The sequence below is a fragment of the Anser brachyrhynchus genome (assembly GCF_964034855.1).
Source record: "Anser brachyrhynchus genome assembly, chromosome: 7".
In the NCBI taxonomy this organism is placed as follows: Eukaryota; Metazoa; Chordata; class Aves; order Anseriformes; family Anatidae; genus Anser; species Anser brachyrhynchus.
In genome coordinates, this window is record NC_137701.1 from 12,790,173 (window position 1) to 12,811,906 (window position 21,734).

The 21,734-nt window shown below is 43.0% G+C and overlaps 1 protein-coding gene across 1 annotated transcript in view; it reads right to left on the reverse strand.

The window, feature by feature from the left end:
* NDUFA10 (NADH:ubiquinone oxidoreductase subunit A10) overlaps nucleotides 1–21,734 on the reverse strand; it is a 45,787-nt gene that overhangs the window by 13,750 nt on the left and 10,303 nt on the right. The window contains exons 7-9 of the mRNA XM_080598695.1: nucleotides 18,399–18,453; nucleotides 10,190–10,275; nucleotides 4–112 (exon numbers count right to left, since the gene is read on the reverse strand). Coding sequence (XP_080454821.1) covers nucleotides 4–112; nucleotides 10,190–10,275; nucleotides 18,399–18,453 — 250 coding nt within the window. The remainder of the gene's footprint in view (nucleotides 1–3; nucleotides 113–10,189; nucleotides 10,276–18,398; nucleotides 18,454–21,734) is intronic.

The following is a 21,734-nucleotide window of genomic DNA, read 5'->3' on the forward strand; positions in this document are numbered from 1 at the left end:
TACCGATCGAAATTCGTAATAGATTTTATCATATTCATTGCCTCCAATTGTGATTTCTGGAACGAAGTGAGGGACAGCTACAGCATCCAGCACTCTAGTTTTGTCCTGAACACTGAAGGGAAAGAAAGAAGGAAAAGAAGAAAATGGATTAGTTAGTCCACATCCTGCCCAAAAGAGAGCAACATCAATTCTAAGTTTGACCAATTATTAAATTACTTCTCTGCTAAGTAGTTCTTTCACAGGTTTCAGCTCTTTTCTGGTTATGATGCATACATAGCCCTTTCCCTCACATGGCTACTGTGTTTCTTCCTTGCCTCCTGCTTGTTCCTGCTCCAACCCCTTCCCCAGGTTCTACCTCCCTGGAGATGCTCTGTTATTCCTGGAAACATTCTCCAAGGCACCTCTAGCTTTTTGCTTTCCTACATAAACAAGGTAGGAACAGTGGTTTTATTGATTTCCACACTCTATTTTACTATAGTAACTTCATTTAATTAAACTCCTGTCCAATTTGTTTTCACAAATGAACTCGCATAAGGATTAAAATAAAGTAGTGCTCTTCTTCCCCGAATTCCCATTCTAAATGACACTGAGGCAATCAAATGGCTTGGAAGCAGGCAGGATCTCCAGCACCCTGCCTGGGAGCAATCAGAGGAAGCTTGCTGCAGCAGCTTTAACGAGAGCTTAGTGATGAGGGGTGCAAAAATCAGGATCCACCAAAAATCCACACTGCATGGAGCCAGCACTTTCAAATACCCCAAATTTAAAATGCCTGAGAAACTGCTAGAAAGCCACCTTCTGCATACTGATGCCAATTTGCAGATCAACAGTGCCACCTACACGTATTTAGGGAAAAATACACCAGCTATCCTTCACAGTGGACAATGACTGAGTTCTATGTTTGACACTTGGGAGCTATGCAAATAATTGTGTTGTTGGTTTTCAGTGAATTGTATTTCCTTATGAATATTTACACAGACATATACCAAATATAAGCTCTGAGCAAAACAAAGTTAATTACCTTTAAGCAATCTTTTTTTTTCCTCCCCCTAAATAACAAAGTTTGGGGCCTTCCCTCACAGCGTGGCACAGTTTCAATCACTAAACTAGCCTGCTCACATATGCTGACATACACACTGCAAAATTACTCTACTGCAGACAAATCAGTAAGGAAATACAGGAATCCAGTAAAAGGTGAGGAGAGTGAAGGCAAGGATAAACGCCTATTTACAAGGCCAGGATAAACACCATAGACATTTCCTACAAACTATTACAGCATTTACCTTCAAAAATATTAACCCAGGTATTTTCTAACCATCTGGGGAAAAAAAATGGAAAAGAAAAGCAGAAGCACTACAAGTTTACTTAGACTGTGGAATGACACACAGTGCCCATAAGCGTTCTTGGGATCTGCGGCTCTGTTCTCTGAGACATAAACAGTCAAACGGCAGACGCACTGAGGCTCATCTTGCAATGTAAGTTGTCCCAAATCTGCCCTGCACAAAGGGACTGCACCCATGAGACGAAGCTTACTGTCAAAAACAAACAGCAGGAACCCTCAGCTGAACAAGAAAACCAAAGCTGACAAACCCCACAGCGTTCACGTGCTGAAAGCCAGGAAAACAAGCCCTCCATTGCCTCCTCACAAAGGCAACAAGAGCTGTTTTCATGCTGTGCGAGCACCGGCCCTCCTGCGGACCTCTCCCAACCCTCCCACTCCAGGAGAGCTTGAATAACTGAGCTGGGATGGAAAAGCTTGCCCTAAACAGTGATCTGATGATGCAGCTGGGTTTATTTCTGAATCCTGGCATACCCTGCAAAGAGCATCTCTGCACCTGCTCCATCTCATACCCACCGCTAATTAAACCAAGTAAAACTAACAGGCCCTGGCGGAAAGCAGCCCTTCAGGTATCAGCTCGTCATTCCTTAGGTGCAGTCCATCCTCCAGCTGAGCCTGGAATCAGTACTGATGCTACAAGCTTTCATCCCCATTTCATCGTGCAGAGAGCAGAGACAAGCAGCAGGCAAGACAGTGAGCTAAGATTTTTGATTCGAAGAGGATTACTTGTTTAAATACCTTGCTGAATGTTTAAATACCTTGCTGAACTCAGGCTTAGCAGCACAGCCTGTGGAATATCCACTAATTTATCAGTAAATAAACACCTCTGTCCCTTCTTCCCACACCAGTGTCCCACAGAAGCGGGAGAGTCAGCTTTCTCTGCCAAGTAGCAGAAGATGTTCTGGACCTGACAAGTCTGTAGGAGAATGCAGATAAAAATCTGTCTGGGCATAAGTAAAATATAATTTGACATACACAACGCAAGTCCAGTAGTCAACCAGTCTGCAGCTAATCCATTCCTTCAGGAATCTCAGCCGAATGGCAATTTTAGAGGACAATTCCCAGGCACAATTTATTTTAGTTAGTGCCATGACGGAAAACCTGCTTCTCTTATAACCGCTGCCTCCAAAAAAAAAATGCTCAACAACAACAAAATGCAAACCTAATGCTGCCAAAGATGGCTTCTCCAGGTTCATCTCTGCTTTCTGCCTTAAGAAATAATTTGGAATACTAAATAAAAGCACCACCCAAAGACACCTGCCACAACAATGTCTTTAACCACAAAACCACATTTGCTTGCCAGAACTAATTCACCGCTTGGCAGGAAGCATTTAAGGGCACCTATTAAGTTTCCCGAGTTTTTTTCCTCTCTCCCTCAGTACAAAAGTACCACGATTTATTGTAGGCAGGCACTTAACCGTATTTTCTCAAAGCAGCTCTCTCATAATGCAGTAACAAAGCTACCCAGAGTGTGTTTTACCACCCCTAAGATTACGCAGCATTACAAATGTAACTGAAAACGTGCAAGTGACTGCACAGTCCTAATACTGTAGGAACATTAGACCCTAGCTCACCGTTACTATGGTCCAGGACCCTATTAGCTACAGCTCTTCACATGACTACATAGGAATCACGCACTTGCAGCTATGCTACAGCAGTGGGTAGCTCTCTCCTCGTCCCCAAAAGCCTCTCAGTACACCTACTTTGCGCATTGTGTCCAACACGGCATGCATGAGCAGGAACTGAGCAATCAGGACTAACACACCTGCTTCTTTTCACAGTACTAAGTTTGATTTCCCTTAAAGGCAGCTTGCAACAAGGATACACACGTTTTTCAGGGCACCAGCAGAAACCCGATGACAAGAAAGTGCTGCAAGCTGTCCTGAAGTCAATGCAGCTCTTACGTCAGCTGGACATACTTTCTAGAATTTCTGTTCCCATGACCTTAGCTTTTTGTTTCCTCCTCTGTATAAAACAACAAAGTCCCAGGACTGCCTACCACATGAAGACTATTTGCTAAAGAAAAAAACAACACAATGAACCAAACAAAAAACCTGTCTTGAATAGCCTGAACCATGACTTCTCAACAACTGATGTTGGCATTAATGCAAAAACTAAAGTGACAATACACAGGATCAGAAAACCACACTTCCTACCTAAAAGCATTCACCGGCCTAAAAGGCTTAGAGCCAGCGACACAAAAGCATCCCTAGTTAAAATCTATGCTTATACGTGAAAGTAACTTGAGAAATAGCAGGTGGATCCCACTGGAAAAGAGAGAAGGTCTTCTTGCACACCTTGAAATCAGCTTCAAGCCTGAAACACAATAACTGGTTGGGAAGAATATGAAGGAGTGGGTGGCATTCATTCCTTTGCTATTCACACCCTTATTACCTCAGCCAGGGCTTCTCACCTTCTGCTGCGGTTGGCTTCCCTGCCTCCAGTGGGAAGGGTACGACACGTGGGATTGAGCCACACTCACGATTTTGCCCATACTTGTGAGAGCAGGGGAAAGGAGAAACCCTCCTGACTCATGCCACGGGCACACACAGCTGGGTGAGAGAGACTGCGATCAGGGTTCCGCATCCAGCTCGTACTGCACTCACCTCCTCCGCCTCAGCGCTCATTCAGCGGGCACACAGGACAACAAAAGGCTGGTTCTCCCCACGATGTGTGTCCCCTTGCCCCTCACTTCCTCCTTACCCATTCACTCCAGACCTCTAGTCAAGCAGACTCCAACTCCACTGTTTGGTTAGGCAGTGCAAGCACGCCATGCCCAAGGTGAACCGTGGCCACTCCCCTGGTGAGCAACAGACACTCATCGCCCTTGCCAAGAAAGTAAAAAAGAGCTTTCCAAGAAAAGCAGGTCTGCAAGAGGTGAGAAGGTGCAAAAACAACTCTTCAAACCTATAAAAAGCTGCCACGAGGAGGAACTGACGGAAGAGAGCTGTTTCGATGGAAGCAAGAAAGGAGAAAGGTGCTAAGGAAGCACTTTGCAATAGCGCATGAAGTTTTATGACAGATGCTTAGTGAGATTTTTGGAATCTCCGTGACAAAGAGTTTGAAGAACAAGTCCAATACACCTCTTACGAGCACTTCTAGTCCTGCTGTTTGAAATCAGACACGTTCAACCATGGACACGTCTTTCCTTTGCTAAGTGTGCTTGATTAGACTGCGAAATAGAGCTGAGGAGTCACTTTCCCTCATTTGCTCCCATGCTGCTGCTTTGCAAGATTTCATGTGATCAGAGCAAAATGAACAGAAAGGGAACAGAAGCTACGCCCTGGGTTCAGCAACAGCTACAAGAATTTAAAGAAACACAACTTTAAAAAAAATCACCAATTACTGCTCATACAAGAGCCATCAGTAACAACCTCAAAATGCATTGTGATGTACTGCCAAACACAATACTGGATGATTTACTATACAGGGTATGTGGCACACTAACAGTAATTTATGAACAAAACTGAACGTATGACAGTGGCAAACTGTTTCATGGCTAGGTTGTTTCCAGATGAAAATAGAACCCCTTTCTTTAGGATACAAGAAATGTTGATACCTTTTTTTTTTAATTAAAGTAGTGGAGGCTGAAAAAGCCAAAGACATGCCCGTAAAAAGACATGTTCTGGTACAGCAAATTCTGAAGCAGCTGCAGCGATGCAACAGATTTAAGTGAGGACTCGTATACCGAAACAAGCCAAATGCAGTATGTTTCCCCCACCTGCTGGTAAATTAACACAGGTGACGTTACACAAGCTACAGCTCTTTGTTCCAAAACATTACTTATTACGCAATGCATCACACAGTCACACAGTTTTGCTGGGAAGGGCACAGCTAAAAACCTGCTTGAGACAGTGCAGCAGCAACACGGGAACGCACTGAGTTATTTCAAAAAGCCAGCAGAACTATTTCTGTTTGACTCGAAGGCTGGGGAGGAAGGAGAGATGTGGAGAGCATCCTCTGGGAGAGCCCTCCAGCTTACACACAGGCAAATATGTTTATAACCTTTTACCAAGACATGCCTCAATCCCACGATCAAACTGCTTTCTATTAGGGCAAGGGAGAGAGACTTGAGGGCAAGGCAAGGAGATAAAAGATGTTGTAACGCACCTGATTTCGTATGGGTGCGGCCCATTGGTTTGATTAGCTTAGTTTTTGCATTATGAAAGTAGTCAGAGGCACTGCTGGGGTTTCCACATGTTAGGCCCTATATACATGCAAGAGAGTAGTTATCCTCACCTGCCCATCTTTCCCCTTCCTTTCCCAAAGGCGTGGTGTGAGCTGAAGATGGAAGAGGTGGAAGGCATCCCCAGAGCCAGGGAACAAGCCTGCAGCCACCCCTCCAGCACCAGGGCTGAAACAGCCCGAGCCAGAACAAGCAGGCTGTGCAAAACGCTGGATTGCTGATTTCGCAATGGCAGCCAAAACCGCGGCCAGATCCCTGCTGCAGCCTAGCAGAAACACCCACGAGAGGGCAGCATGTGCCGGCGTGCGGGACCTGCAGCCCACCAGGGACACACAGCACAGTAAAAGCCTCTTTGCACTGGGAAATATTAATCTAGGCTTTCAGATGTCCCGCGCCTATTCAAGGCTGAGTACCACAAGCTCTCTTCTATTTGATATTGGGAAAAAAATAGGAAACTATCAGCTTTAACGTTTGTGAACCAGCACCTGAGCTTGGCATTTGATGCTCCAGGATGCAACTCCAACCCCGAAGGCAGCAGCAGCCTCCCAGGAGCATTTCTTCAGCCCTGACACAACTGTCCCCTGTCCGATGCTGCATCTGGCACATTTTCATGAGCGATGCTTGTGCAAACCGTGACAGGGAACTCATGTCTACCCCACACTTGTGGGGTTAGCATGAGAAAAGATTACATTCAAATTTACACTTTAAGTTAGAAGGTGCTTGCTATTTCCTGCTCAGCTGAACAAGGTGCGGGCACAAAACTGGCACAGGACCTGTTGTCACGCATTTGATCAATGTCCTGATACCCCAACACCAAAGGAACAAAGCAAACACTGAGCACTTGATCAAATCTCTGAATATGAGCACAATCTTGACAATGCTATTCTGAAGGCAAGTGGAAACAGTAAAACTTAAAGCACTTGAACATTTAAATTAAGTTTGTTGCATTGTGAGATTTTAGTAAGATAGCCTCGCACTGCCTTTAAAAGAAATAATTTCATATTACCTGCAATGACAAGCCTTGTAAAGGAAACCCTCTCACCATCATCCAGGGCTGAATGAAAAATTAAGTCCTCAGCAATGCTATTTATTCCTTTCTACAGTTACAAAGTACAATTTTCACACAATATCTTAACACAGCACTCTTTAATTGTGTGCTTTACTTTAACTCCCTCCTACACTCTGCAATTAACAATAATCCTTTCTTAATAACTGTACCGATGTGAAGCTATAGGAAAAACAGCAACTTAACTGTATTTTCTTCTTTCAAAGGAAGTTTGATTTTCACAGTTCCGCAGGATCTAAGCCACCAGATGCTATTCTTTAATTACTATATATAGAAAACTCTTCTTAGGTAAAATGTTGCCAAATCCTGACTTGTTTTTCTTAGATGCCACCCAACATCGCTTTTCTACAATCTACCTTCACCCTTTGAGAGAAGGGCCATACAAAAGGCAGAACATTACCACTAATATTAGAAGGCATTTGAAGTAACAGAACAGAAAAGTAAAAGTTTATGGGATTCTTTCCCACAGAAGTTTGTTTCAAACAAAAGCTTAACTTATTATTCCAGCGCCTCTGTCACAATAAACACTAAAATTCTGAAGTCCAACCAGGAAAGTTGCCGAGTCCTGCCCCCGGGACACGCTGGGGCACCCAGCTGGGAAGCAGCTCTGCAGGAAGGGCCCTGGGGTCCTGGTGGGCACCGCGCTGAGCACGGGCCAGCAGCACGCCCCTGCTGCCACACTGAGCTGCATCAGGCAAAGGATTGCCACTAGGTCAAGGGAGGCGATCCTTCCCCTCAGCTCGGCACTGGTGAGGCTGCACCTGCAGTACTGGGTCCAGCTCTGGGCTCCCCATGACAGGAGAGACCTGGAGCTACTGGAGAGAGTCCAGTGAAAGGTCACAAAGATGCTGAAGGGCCTGGAGCACCTCTCCTGTAACGGGAGGCTGAGAGAGCTGGGGCTGCTGAGCCTGGGGGAGAGGAGGCTCAGGGGGGAGCTCATCCACATCCATAGACACCTGAGGGGAGGGCACAGAGCACAGAGCCAGGCTCCATCCAGCGGTGCCCAGCGCCAGGCCGAGAGGCCCTGGGCACAGCCTGGAGCCCAGGAGGCTCCCTCTGAGCACCAGGCAGCACTTCTGTGCTGGGCGGGTGCCGCAGCCCTGGCACAGGCTGCCCAGAGCCTGTGGGGTCTCCTCCTTGGGGAGCTTCGGGAGGCGCCGGGACGTGGGGCTGGGCACCCTGCTCGGGGTGTCCCTGCTGGAGCAGGGCTGGGGCGGGTGGGCCCGGGGGTCCCTCTTCATCCCAACCAGTCTGGCATTCTGTGAAATTCAGAGACAGTGATTCATTTAAAAAAAAATCCTTGTCTTCCTACTAACCTATGAGAGAACCTAAAATTAATATGACAAGAACATAGATCTGAAGCTTTGTTTTAAAAATGCAGTAACTATTCTGACCTTGCTACCTGTACATGCAGTCTAATGATGAAGTTCTGCAAAATGGGAAGCTTGCCCCACTTCAGCGCAAGGTTAAACCTATCAATACTCTCACAAGTGTAGGTTTTCTTTTTATATGGGATTATCCAGAGAACATTTTATTCACCAACGTGACTTAAGAGTGGCAGTCCTGATGCTTTATCTGTTACACATGTATAGAAGTGTAGGTCTGCAATCTCACTTCTTTACATACGTGTCAATGATTTATTTCACATCCTTTAGAGTTTGGCAGGCAATTTTTTCAGCAGTCAGGACACATGCAACCTCACCAGTAGCACTCCACAGCTGAACTGGAATACAAATAATCATGGTGTACTTGGCAAGAATTACTTTTATCAAAAGTTTGTTTTTATTCCAGCAAGGCGCTTTCCGCTGAGTTTGATCTCTTCACGTCCAATTAAACAGACAAGGATTCTTAAAAAAAAATACACCACCCAAAATACCCTTTAACTGTTACATTTAACGATTCTCCTTGTTACTATAGAGAATGAATGACAGAACTGCAATGCCTCATTTTGTGAATTAGGATTAAAGCTTCAATATAGGATTATTTACTGGGAGTCTGGCAAAAGGAGAAAAAACCACACTTATTGAGCAATCATCCAAGTTTGCCTGTTTCCTTTTCCCCCTATACTCTGTTCAGCCAGCTTCTTGACTGCTGGGAAGATATTTAGAAGCAGACAGCTAAGAAATTAGTTTTAGAAAAACACTTTAAACACAGCCAATCTAAACAGCACCACATATAAAACTTGCTACAAGGTTGCACTGTCAACAAGCTTTGTCAAAGGATTTTGTGCTGCCAGAGCAGCAGAGAAACCACCATGCCAATTGCATAAATGCTGTTTTAAAATTGCATGCCTGTCTGTATACTGCCATGCGCCAGGAACAGAAATGTTCACAAAATACATTCCCAAAAGTAAGAGCCACAGGTCATGACGCTTTGGAAATGCCTGGAGAAACTGGCTTATCATGGCTTGGGCGGAGGTAGTGTTTGCTGCACAAAAAGCTGGCTGGATGGCTGGGTCCCAAGGGTCACTGCGAATGGAGTTAAATCCAGTTGGTGGCCAGTCTTGACTGCACCCTCAGTCAGTTTGCAGATGACACCAAGTTAGGTGGGGCTGGTGATCTGCTTGAGGGTGGGAAGGCTTTGCAGAGGGCTCTGCATAGGCTGGAGCAATGGGCTGAGCCCAGCTGCAAGACATTCAGTGCCGGGTCCTGCACTCGGATCACATCAACTCCATGCAGCAGTGTTGGCTGTGGGGAGAGGGGCTGGAAAGCTGCTCAGCAGAAAAGGATGAACATGAGCCAGCAGTGTGCCCAGCTGGCCAAGAACACCCACGGCAGCCTGGAATGCATCAGAAACAGTGTGGCTAGCAGGACTAGGGAAGTGATTGTCCCCTTGTGTGCAGCACTGTGAGACCACACCTTGAATGCTGTGCTCAGATTTGGGCCCCTCACTACAGGAGATACTGAATTGCTTGAGCATGTGCAGAGAAGAGCAAGGAAGCTGGTGAAGGGACTAGGGAACAGTGCTTGTGAGGAGCAGCTGAAGGAACTGGGGCTGTTTAGTCTGGAGAAAGGGAGGCGGGGGGAGACCCCATCACTCTCTACAGCTACCTGAAAGGAGGCTGACACCCTCCTTGCTGCAGTCTTCTTTCTCAGGTGACAAGTGATGGGACACAAGGAATCTGCCTCAAGTTGTGCCAGGGGAGGTTTAGACTGAATGAGAGGGACAATTTCTTCATGAAAAGCATGGTTGGGCACTGGAACAGGCTGCCCAGGGAAGTGATGGAGTCCCCATCCCTGGTGGTATTTAAGAGGCACGTGGATGGTTTAGTAGTAGGTTTGATAGGCTGATGGTTGGACTTGATCTTATGGATTTTTTTTTCAACCTAAATGATTCTATGATTCTTATGCTTCATTAACGGAATGGGATTTATTTGTCTGGAGTCTCTCACCTGATTAATTGTTAGCAGCAGCAGGACTCCACACCCATATTACAACAGCAAGCACCCATCTTACCAAAGCCTGCTATTGTTACTGACATGACCAAAAAACAACAAATCACAGTGCAAATATAAACATACCTTAAAAAGTCAAGGCTTTAACAGTTCTCCCAGAGATCCAATGCTACACAATGTTCTGTTACTGGAAGACATCATACTTACTAAAGTCTCAAGTGATGGAAAGAAACATTATCTTGTTCCAGCCATGGCCCCTTGTCAAACTTCAGGTACTCAATGTCTTCAACTACCTGAAATTAGAGGACAAAATTACATTAACGGGTGGCCTGATCAAAGTGTCCATTCTCCATTTAAAAAAAGTAAAAAAGAAAGCAGCCCCCCCAGTCAATGAAATGATTGAAACACATTCTGAAGTTACCCAGCAAAAAGGTTTCACTGCTAAAGCTGTATTAACACAGATGTGTTGAGCACATGATCTCCCAGTCACATTTCTGGAGCTGGCAGCCCTGCTGTTAAGTGCTGGACAGATATTTGGGGGCCAGCTCTACAGCTCCTTGGTGAGCAGAGGATGGCAAGGAATAAGTAGGCTGAGAGGTGCTGCGTTTCCAGGTTCTTAGACATAGATGGTGTAAGACTCTTTTCCTTGGCCTGCTTAGGAGGCTGAAAGGAAGGAAAAAAAGAGGCACAAGCCCATCCCTAAGTCAGAACAAGAAGGGAATGAAAATGAGTCTGAATTTAACCCTTTCAGTTGCAAATAAAAGCCATCATGTTTGATATTACATAGGAAATCTCTTTCAAAAAGACAGTCATCTACTAACAGAGAAATGCTGAGAAGCAATGCTACAAAGCATGGTGGCAGTTGTCCCTTGGTGTTGCTGTGTGGTTCACGTGACAAATCAAGGCATGTTTCAGGCTAGAATACTCTAACACTCTTGAAGTTGTGGTAACGACAGAAATCCAAAGGCTCCCGATTTGATCGGACATGAAAGCCTACCCATGCGTGCTTGTGCCCTGAGCAGAAAGGAAACGCAAAACTCACGGCTTGGCACCAAGAACCATTCAAACTGGTAACACCACCCCAGCCGGTCACTCCTCTAGTATCACCCAGGCTTATCAGTCCCCTATTTGAGCTTCATTTACCAGCTGGCTCCATCAGAAAATAGATCTTTGCTGGTCCGCTGGGTGATTGCTTAACACAAGCCTGAGTGGCTACGAAGGAAACCCAAACCAGTGTCAGGAGGATGCACTTAAGGTGTATGAGGTGGGGATAACACCTTAAAGCAAGCTGGGAAGGAAGGGATCGCTGCAACTCCCAAATCTACTTCACAGATGCCTTTTCCAGAAGGAAAGGATCAAGCTATTGAGGTCAGGACCAAAATCCTGATGACACATTGTTTATCCACAGACAACAAGCAAGCAGATGCCAGTAATGAAGTGATAGAATAATAAATTAAAATATGCTTTTATTCTTCACTGTATGTTAAATCCACGGTAATCTATTTCCTGCAATTAGAGCAAATGCTAAATCCCATTCATTACCACTCGAAGGGCAATAAAAACATGCTATTACAAAGTAGTCTCGACTAAAAAGGTCCACTCTGTTACCAGCATTACATTTTTATGGTAAGAAGTAGCAGCTTAGCTATATGATTAACTGAATGATCATTTTCCTTGAGGCCTTTATATTTGCTAAAGACTAAATTAGCTGATTAAATACTTTAAAAATATGATTGGCATATGGCAGCAAAGTACATTTAAAACTTCAAGCAAGTTTAGATGCTGGGTAACCATTTTTGACCTCTTACAAATAAGCAAATTTGGCAAGTGAGATACTGTAGGCAAGAGTATAGGAAACCTATTTTTCACATTAAGAAAAAAAGCTGATGACAAATTCACCTGTTGGAGAATCCTCAAAAAACAAACATTGGAGAAATCAGCTGCCCAGACACTCAGAAAAGCTTTCAAAACTGTATTAAGAAAATGCTTGTTCATACCAAACTGCTGTGACATCACAAGATGACCATTTTTTACAAATGAAAGGGAAAGAGATATATGGTAAGTTAGTTCAAATATCCATTATTCTTAATTTAAAAGTCAAACCTCCAACATACTTCCCATTAAATACACAAAAGCAATTACTTTCCTACTCCAGAGCAAAGCTTTGCAAACTCCCCGCTACGGCTGATGACAAGACTAATAATAGAGTTGCTAACAATAGTGCTCAGACTATGTTGAGGGGAAAAGAGAAACCAGTATCCACATTAGTTTTGCACACTCTTACCATAATAGAAGAGATCTTTACCAGCAACTCATTAACAATGGTACCAGCCCTGACCCTTCCAACCAGGCTAGAAGAGCAGCTTTTTTAAACTCACAAGGAACGCACCAGCACCTCTTGGGAATTAGCAGCAAATCAGTGATTTAAACCTGACCAAGCAGCATAACATGTAATAATGTCCAAAAAAGATCAGTTCTTAATATAGTGCGGGGCATGGTAGGATTTAGAAAAAACTGTTTTCAATAATGAGACCCCTTTCCATAATCTGTGCAACTAAGCCAATACAAACAGCTTACAATTTCTAAGCTTGTTTCATGGTGATCTGGTGAGTTCTGTTGTTGAAAGAACTAGGTGGGGCATCAGAAGGCAATGCTGTTCTTATTCACACCATTTATAGGGGCAAAGACACCGTACCCCCATAGGTTGCTCTGTCAGATGAATTTTCCTAAACTCCTTCCTCGCAGGCTTCTTTTCTAAGCAAGAGACAGGGCACAGGGAGCAACACAGGATACAACCCCACGAGCTCAGACTACAGCTTGTAGGAAGAAGCTCAACCCATGCACAGCATCTACAACCAAAAAATTAATGTAAGCTTGTTCTGAAGCCTTTCACTTCCACACTAGCAAAGGATGTGGTACAAAGATGGTGTGTCAGCAGCCTCCTATCTTCATCAGTCTTTCCAATGTACACAAAATGGGGACAGTGAATAAAAAAAGAGAAACATAATACAAAACACTATTCACAATCACAAACAAATTGAAACAGTTTCAGTTAAGTTTGCAAATTCCTACCATTCTGCTGCCACCCTTTTAAAAGCAAAAGAAAATAAAGCATAAAAGGAAAAAAAACTCCCCCCCCAAGAAACCTTCTGGAGTTTTTACATGTTTTTTTTTCTTTAATAAAAATACTAGCCAACTTTTTGCTCTTGGTTTTATCTTTGAGTAAAAGCAGTCTGCAACACACTAACAAAGCTCACTTCAGCACTTACAAATACTTAAGCTATTACAACCAACGTTAATTACAATATGAAGCCCCAACTGACCTTTTTAAGCGACACATCAGAAGTGCAAGTTATTTCGGAGTTGCACATTTGCTATAAACAACTAAGACAAACTATAATGTCAAAAAATTAAGCTCCCAAATGGCACAGTAAAGAAGCTGTAAATTGAATCTGGCTAAGTTAAACACCACTATCTAAAACAGGAAATAGCTGCACACAAACACCCCAAAAACCAAAACCAATTCCCTCCTGCCATACCCATATTTCCAAATATCAATTACTTCATTTCAAAGGTAAACTGAGTCCAAAGAGAAGGGGAAAACAACTTTATTCTTACACGTGGAAAGAACACTAGTTTCTATAGCTAACATTTTACCAATGAAAACATGAGACCATCTTGTACTTTGACTTCAAAACAATAATCCTTCCTCTAGTCCAGATTTGTCCAACCCAATTAAGAAGAGGGTCATCAGTGTGCACTCCGGTTATGCATAATGATGACAAGACTGTTGAGCTTGGTAGACTCTCTACTAGAGCTCTAAGAGCTTTACACTGACTGTAAACCCTGATTTACAGGATTAAAACAAAGTCTCCAGCAATGAGTTTTACTACAGAATCTAGGGAAGAAACAAATGGCTTTGTTCTGACAACTTGAAGACATGCTAAGAGAGAAAAAAATAGAAGAAAACACACAAATAACACAAACAGCCCAATTCTTCCTCTTATTTCTCCCAAATCTGGCTACCCCCTTCTGACATCATGGCTCTCGAATCATGTTATCCTTCCTTTTATGACATCCTGAAAAGTCAGCAATAATCGCTCAAGGTTCTCATCCACATGCTGTTCTCTTTTTTTTTTTTGCATTTCATGTTCTTCCTGTTTCTCTAATTCTGGCCCTAAAAAAAAAACAAAACTAAGAACATGTTAGAGAACACATTTCCTGGGATGCTGAACCTTCTTGTCAGCAGATACTTCTCACTGCAATAGAGAATTCTCACTGCAGCCGCAGGTATATGAACTTAGAAAAGGAACGCACACCAGCTGCTGTATGCATCATTCATCTGCTATAGGAGCAGGAACACCCCAATTATATATATTTAAAAAAAAAGTCTGAGAACAAGTAGGCTGAGCTCTTAGTTTTTCACAGGGGTGCTCACAAGACTGAAATCTCAGAGATTCAAGAGTTATTTGAAATAGTAATTTCAGGTCTAAGACAAAATATGAAGGTTTACTCCCTTCAGTTATTTTTCCTTCCTGAAAGTAAAAAAGAATTCATGTCAGAGTTGTCTGCTGGTAATGGTCACAGGTGGCTATCTGCAGAAGTAAAGTTGAATCCCAGAACAACGGTAAAGGCCTTCAGTATTTAAAGCTTCCAAAGACATGCCATTTTCAAAAATGTCTTTCTGCAATACTCCAAAACAGATATTTGCAAACAGTTGCCTATCTGAAGTGTTTTCACAGTGAACTCTTATTTACCTGAAGCCTGCTCCAAAAGTCTCCTGGTTAACAGTGCTAACCTTTACTATTGAGCATATCAGTTTGGATATCCAGCCACAACAGGGCAAGACCATTCTATCATAAAGGGAACTAAAAGTCAATGAAATAGAAGTGTATGGTAATATGACTAATAGGGCTTCAAATTTTAAGAATAAGGAAGTTCTCACCAATATGTCCTGCTTTACACAAACTTTTTGCATGGGAATATGAGGATATTAGGTACAGGCTATTGTAACAGACTGGGCCAACTAAAGTCTACTTTGCACTTAAGTCTACTTTGCACTTCTGAACAAAATCAGCCTTAGGAAGCATGTTTAGAGCAGGCTTCAACTAATCTAACTCATCTCCAACAGCACAAACTAAACTCAAAGATCCAAGAGATTTACCAGTTTCTAGATCCTAGGATTAAGCTTTGCCATCTGGCTCAAGGAGCAAAAATGCAAGTCAGCAACAGTAACTCTGCTCCAACACAGGGCAGGTGTGAAAGTCAGAGCTCTACCAACTGAATACAGTGACGGAGTAGTTTTGTCTTCTAGCCTCTTTGACAGAAGTCAAACTCCACTTGTTCTTATGTAGAGACCTAACAAAAAGCCTCTCTTTCTACTCCAAATTTCACAACTGTAGCCTCGCCACAGTGGCACAACGTACTTGTTGCCCAAAGGGAGCTATCACCCTCATCTAGGAACAGTTCTCTCTGAAAACAAACATTTCAGGATCTCCAGGTTTCACTGCTACTCTGGTAAGTCTTGCATGGTTGTGATGCGTTGACCCCAGCTGGCAGCTCAGCCCCCAGCCAGCTGCTCACTCCCCTGCAGCAGAACGTGAAGGGGAAAGGGGAAGAGAACAGGAATCATAAAAATCACAGGAATCATAAAAATTGGGTTGGAAGGGACCTTCAAGATCATCCAAGTCCCAACCCACCTGCCATGTGCAGAGATGCCACCTACTAGACCAGGTTGCCCAGGGCCCCATTTAACCTGGCCTTGAACACCTCCAGGGATGGGGCATCCACAGCTTCTCTGGGCAGCCTGTTAGAAAGGGCAAAAACAAGAAAAACTACTGGGTCAAGATAAAGACTATTCAACAAAGAAAATGAAGAAAAACAGACAAAACAAAAACAATGACTGATGCAAAGGCATCACTCACCAGTTCACAACAGCAGACCGATGTCCAGCCAGTCTGCAAGCAATGGCTACTTTGGAACAACTCCCTCCAGTTTCATTGCTGAGTGTGACATTATATGGTATGGAACATCCCTTTGGTCAGTTTGGGTCAGGTGTCCTGGCTGGAATGAAATAACTCCATCCCAGATGGTAAATCCATGAGTGAACACTGTAGTAGTAGGTGCCAAACTTCTGCCACAATTCAAAGTGCCCAGTGAAGGCAGTAAGCAGTGAGACACCTTCTTTGCTTTAAATATCAAGGCTGGGATCAGGGACCTTTTAGTTAAGCACTGACTTGGAGACTTCAGCTAAGCCCTAAGGCATGCCTCATGGCAAAACAGAAGCGTCCTCATGAAACTGCATGCAAACCTCTGCAGTAAGATGGCTGGCTATCTGCTGAAGGCATGGCCTGTCATGCTGCAGGTGGTTGGACAGGTGCACATACGCTGAAAGGAAGGGTTGTTTCCCTTTTGCATCTGATTCTTGACGTTTTCCTTTGCTCTTGGAGGAACTGGTAGTAAGTGGAATTGGTTCGCTTTAGAGTTTTCATCTGTACATGATTAGAGCCAGCAAACCAAGTAACACATCAGAAGACAGAAAAAGCAAGGAAGGAGCTATGGAGGATGCCTACGTGCTTGGAGCCTCTGCAACTATACTAACACATCTTAAGTTCTGCTTTAAAACAAAAGATACAGCTTCACCTTTGAAAGAGATCACTGGCTTCATTTTAAAGAGAACCACAACAATACCATTCACCCGGGGCCTCAGCAAGCAGCCTGCTATCAGTGCTGGGCTGCCATCCTCATGAATTTACTTACTCCAGGAAGGATTATGTTCTTTCTAAGGAATGCAAGGATGCACTGGCAGACAAGCTGTTACAGGTTGCCATTAAAAAGTCAGTTTTCATCCTCACATCAGTACAGAGCAATACAAATATAAGCTTTGTACAAGGTGCCTAATTACTACATTGAACTTGGCAGAAATATCATCATACACGTGGGTCCCTAAATACTGTACTATACATTACTGTGTGCTAAAAGGATTTTTTTAAATATATATTGATGCAAATAATTCTGTTATGCTTTCCCAAACTCTCCCCTTTCCCAAACTAGTAACTTTTCTATCTTGAAGTAATCACCTCGACGATTCTCTTTCCAGCTGATTCAGGGATGATTCGCATATTGCTGTGCAAAGGCCTGGGTCTATTTCCTAAAGCAAAAAGCAATATAACTAGCTACATATTCCTTTTGCCCCTCTAAGAAAGGACAGGAGAACATTAAGTGGACCCTAGAAAAATGTATCGGAACTTTCAAATAAGAAACAGAGGACAAAAATATTAAGTCAGTAAGACATGTCAGAAAAAAAGTTTTTAGTGCAGCTGAGACCCTTATTGCTACTACAGAATTCAAATGAGCTTTGAGGAATTCACTTCCAACCCTGGAAATGAAATAGACCCCCCTAGAAACCTGTTCAGAACTACATAAAGCCTGTGAGTTTTCAGAGGGGACTGCAGCTACAGAGAAAAGTTCAAGATGAAGAAGAAAGAGGTTTCTATTATCCCACTAGTCATCTTCCATAGGTAAGAATGCTGAAATAAGGCGAGTGCATTTCACCTACTGTGAAAACAACACACCAAAAAGTAGGAGGAAGCAGTCATCTCAGGTTAATCTGGTCACACAGTAAGAGATGGCTTATTTCTAGCAATGAGACAGCAATTTATCTGGCTTGGTCCAGGGCTAACATGTCTGGCAAAACCCTTCAGAGAAGAAATTACAGTTTAGATACCACATGCTAGTTGATACAGATGAATAATCCAGGGGTACAAAGCAGTTAACAGCTCTGGTTATCAAGCTGTTTATGATAATCAAATAATGATGAGCTTTTAGAAAAAAATAGCTACTTTATTGCATAGGAACCTGTGCACCAACCTGGATCCCAGGAAGCTGCATGCTGTCAAAAGCCAACAGAAATAGCCCTTACGCTTGTAGGAAGAGCCTCAGCTGAATGCTGTGGGTAACTTACCTCTTGGTTAATGCCTTTAGTTCCCAAACTGAGCTATGCAGATCCGTGCCCGTGCTTCCAGCCACTTCAAATAGGGATGACTGAACAGCCAAATGCTACACAGCCCAGCACAGACTCTGAAAATGCAGTTTCTACTGCCCTCACAAGATTTGCTTGGAAAAACAAACCAAGTTTGGAAACACCAGCAATAAGTTACATCAATCTTGCTTGCTCAGATAGCCAGATATCTTGGCAAAAGGGATGGGGGATATATGTCACTCTCCTGGAAAAACTGCAATCATTCATCAAATATTATAGTATAGTCCCGGCACAGATCATTGCCATAGCAGCCAGCACTAATTGCATTAAGTAGTTAACTAAGCTGGTTATCTAGAAAAAAGTGTTCTCTTCATGTTTCAGTCTTAGATGTTTAAGAACAAAAACAACAACAAACAACATGCAGCAAACTCTTACCTTCTCCACATCCTCTGCCTCACTTGCCGTGTACTGCAGAACTTCACTGGTCTCACTGCAAAGAAGAAAAACACTGAACTCACAGGACACAACTGCTCTTACCAGCCTCTCACCTCTACAACAAAATGAAGTTCAAAGGCAAAAAATAACAAAAGCAGATCCACCAGTTCCACTTTCCTCCCTCCCCCAAATACTTAGAGTCCTCACAATAGAATTCCTATTATATCTGTAAGTTGTTTCTTTCCTGGTACAAAATCGCTTTTAAAGTGCAAGTGACCCATGAAAAATTCCATAGTTTTATTTCATTAGATAAAAAAAATGAAAGTATCTCACCTAAGAGTTTATTTCCATTTTACTAATGTGGATAGTTGCCTCAATTACAATTGCCCTGTTTGTTCAAAATCTTAGTTTAACCCAAAACTTCAGTAGATGTTTCATTTTATAACCACAAGTATTAACATATGTATTAAGCTTTAAGAAAGCAATACATTAATTTATCATTATTTATTAATACTGAGCTAACTGAACCAATGCAACACAGGTAGCAGTATCTGCTATTAGCAAAAAAAAACATTGAAAACAGCTAACAACATCCTAGTAACAAGATTGTTTTCCTATTTATACAGCAACCTTCATAGAAAAGTCACTTGCAGAGCTGGGCCACAACAGGAGCTCCCTTACGAATGTGTTTCACTGCTGTTTACACACAACCCTTCATGACAGTCATTCCCAAACCTGCCTCAGCCATCCTGGATGGCTGTTCCTTTAATTAATTTCTCCTTGAAGAGAAAATAAAATGGAAGCCAAATAGGTATGGTATATCAAATTATACACAGCAAAGCTAAAGAACACAGAAAAGACTTTATAGGCTTTTTTACTTATCACAACCACCTCAAACTTTAATCAATAATAAGACTGGAATGGAAGTCTAAACATAGCTGCTGGAAGTAAACACATTAGCAAAACAACTTAAAACTGCAACAGTCCAAACTATTTCCTCGTCTGCATTATCACTGCTCAATCAGAACTGCTCGGGTTAAAAAAAAACACTTCCTTTATAAAGCACCTTTTATTCCTGTGAACCCCCAAGCTCTTACGGGGTCAGCCATTTAACTGGTGCTTCCAACAGGGGAACTATTTAGAGAGTTTTTTCCTCAACTTAAGGGGAGGGGAAAAGAAAAAGCAGAAGGCCTCACACAATTCTTCAGTCACAGAAAGAAAAGAAACATTCTGCTTTCAAAGGGAGCAGATGAGACAGTGTAGGATGCATACGTGCATCTTCAGTTTCAGCTGTCACTAATCAGAGGAGGAGGCCAGACTTCACCAGAGCCTTACACTGGCAATTGCATTAACAGTGCAGATCAAATTGCTTGATACTCTGCAGATTATCAGGGCTTTCATTAAGAGAAAACAGCTGCTCAGTGGAAGCACTACTGGATATGAAAGATAACATTAGTAATCTGACACTCTGGGCCAGAAAAGAAAGTCAAACAAAATACAAAAAGCAGTGTGTTTACAATCATAAAACAGTACCTGCCACACAGCATCGGGCTCACAAATCACTTCCAAAATAAATAAATAAGGAGACAAAGACATTAACAAACATGTCAGACTAGAAAGGAAGCACACATTCTATGATAACCAAATATTCAGTATAAGACAGATCACTAAGGTCAACATAAAATTGTTCCAGATAAACAGAACGAGAGAACTGGAATTTTGCAAAGTAACAAACTAGATAATTTTCCTCATAGATTTCAAGACATTTTCAAGAAAAACAGAAGACAAGCAAACATGAGCTTGAACACAGGACAGATGCAGGCCAGGAATTTGTCCAACAGTCTGTAATGGAAATAATTCCTCTTAGCCTGTTTGGACCAAATATTGGTCATTCTTGAGAAAGAGACGTTAAGTACTTCACGTGCTTAGAGACCAACAGCCAGGCTTGACTATAGTTCAACGCATCACTCCGCGAGCCAGCAAACAGTTAAAGATAGTTTAAGCCTCTGTAGATTTATCCAATCTGCAAGCCCTCAGTGAGGTCCAGAGAAGTGCAAAGCTGAAGTTTCACACATTTAGAACCCCTCCACATCCAGGGGACGGAGACGTCCTCCTTCAGACCTGAGCAGGCAGATTGATCTGACAAGCCATTGTGAGCCCGCACGCTGATGAGGATGCCAACCAGAGGGCGTTTGCTTAACAAGTGTACTGACCATGTACAGACAAAGGGGAAAGAGTTGAAATCACAGCAGGACCAGCTAGCCTAGGATTTAGCCTCACTGAACAACACAGTATATTTTCTGACCCAAAGAATAAGCAGCATTTTCCTCCTCTCCAGTAAATTCAAACCAATTCTGCCCTCGGGGGGATGACAGTCTCACGGTTTCCCACCCTCCCTCTCTGTCACAAGCCCCCCATTTCCTTCAGACAGCTGTGTGCAAGCCACTAATCCGTAGGGGATGCACTCAGAAGCAGCTGACCGTACACTGCACCAACAACTTCTGCCCTGTATGAATAACAAGCTCGATATTAAGTCACTCAGTTCAGTTGCCAACAGCATAATTACACTGATCTACCTTGGGAGCTGAAGCAAGCAAGCAAGAAGGAAGCAATCAAGCTACAGTATTCCTAAAGATCTATTCTGACTTAAATAAATGAAACTCAACAGTCAACTTCATGCACAAACCAAATCCTGCACGAGTAGAGATTGTGTTGATGTAAATTAGGCCTGCCTCTGACCTTTACCAGCTTTCCTTCCAGGAAGGAATTTGTTTTCAAGGGACCCAGATTGCTTATGTTCATATGCTTTTATATTTTTAAGACAATTTGATTTTTGATAGAGTTCTTCTGTAAGAATTGGGACAGCTGGCAAACTGTTATAGTCTCAAGTTCACACACGCTTGCTTCCCAGCTAGAGAAAGTCCAAGGCCAAAGAGGCGAGCACCTTCAGTCTCTAGAAGCAGGCAGCAGTGCAACCTTTATTTAACAACACTAACAAGTCCATAGAATCCTCTTCTGGCTGTAAAAAGAGCGTGCCTCAACAGGTAGAGAAACGGAACTAGAGAAGTGGAAGAAGCTCTTACCAGAAAACTTTCTCCTCTTCCTCCGTACCACTATGAAGAAACTAGCCAAAGCTGTGACAACTGAGAGGAGTTCTTAGGAGGGGAGAAGTCATAGGTGTTCTGACTCTCCACAAAAGCCTGAGAAAAGCTTGCATTGCAGTACGCCCTCCTCACATCACACAAAAGCAAACAGGTACAGCTGTAACTTCGGCACTTTGGGCGTCATCACCCCAAGAAAGCACTCCATGCACTGTTTTGAGCTAACAAGAGCAGC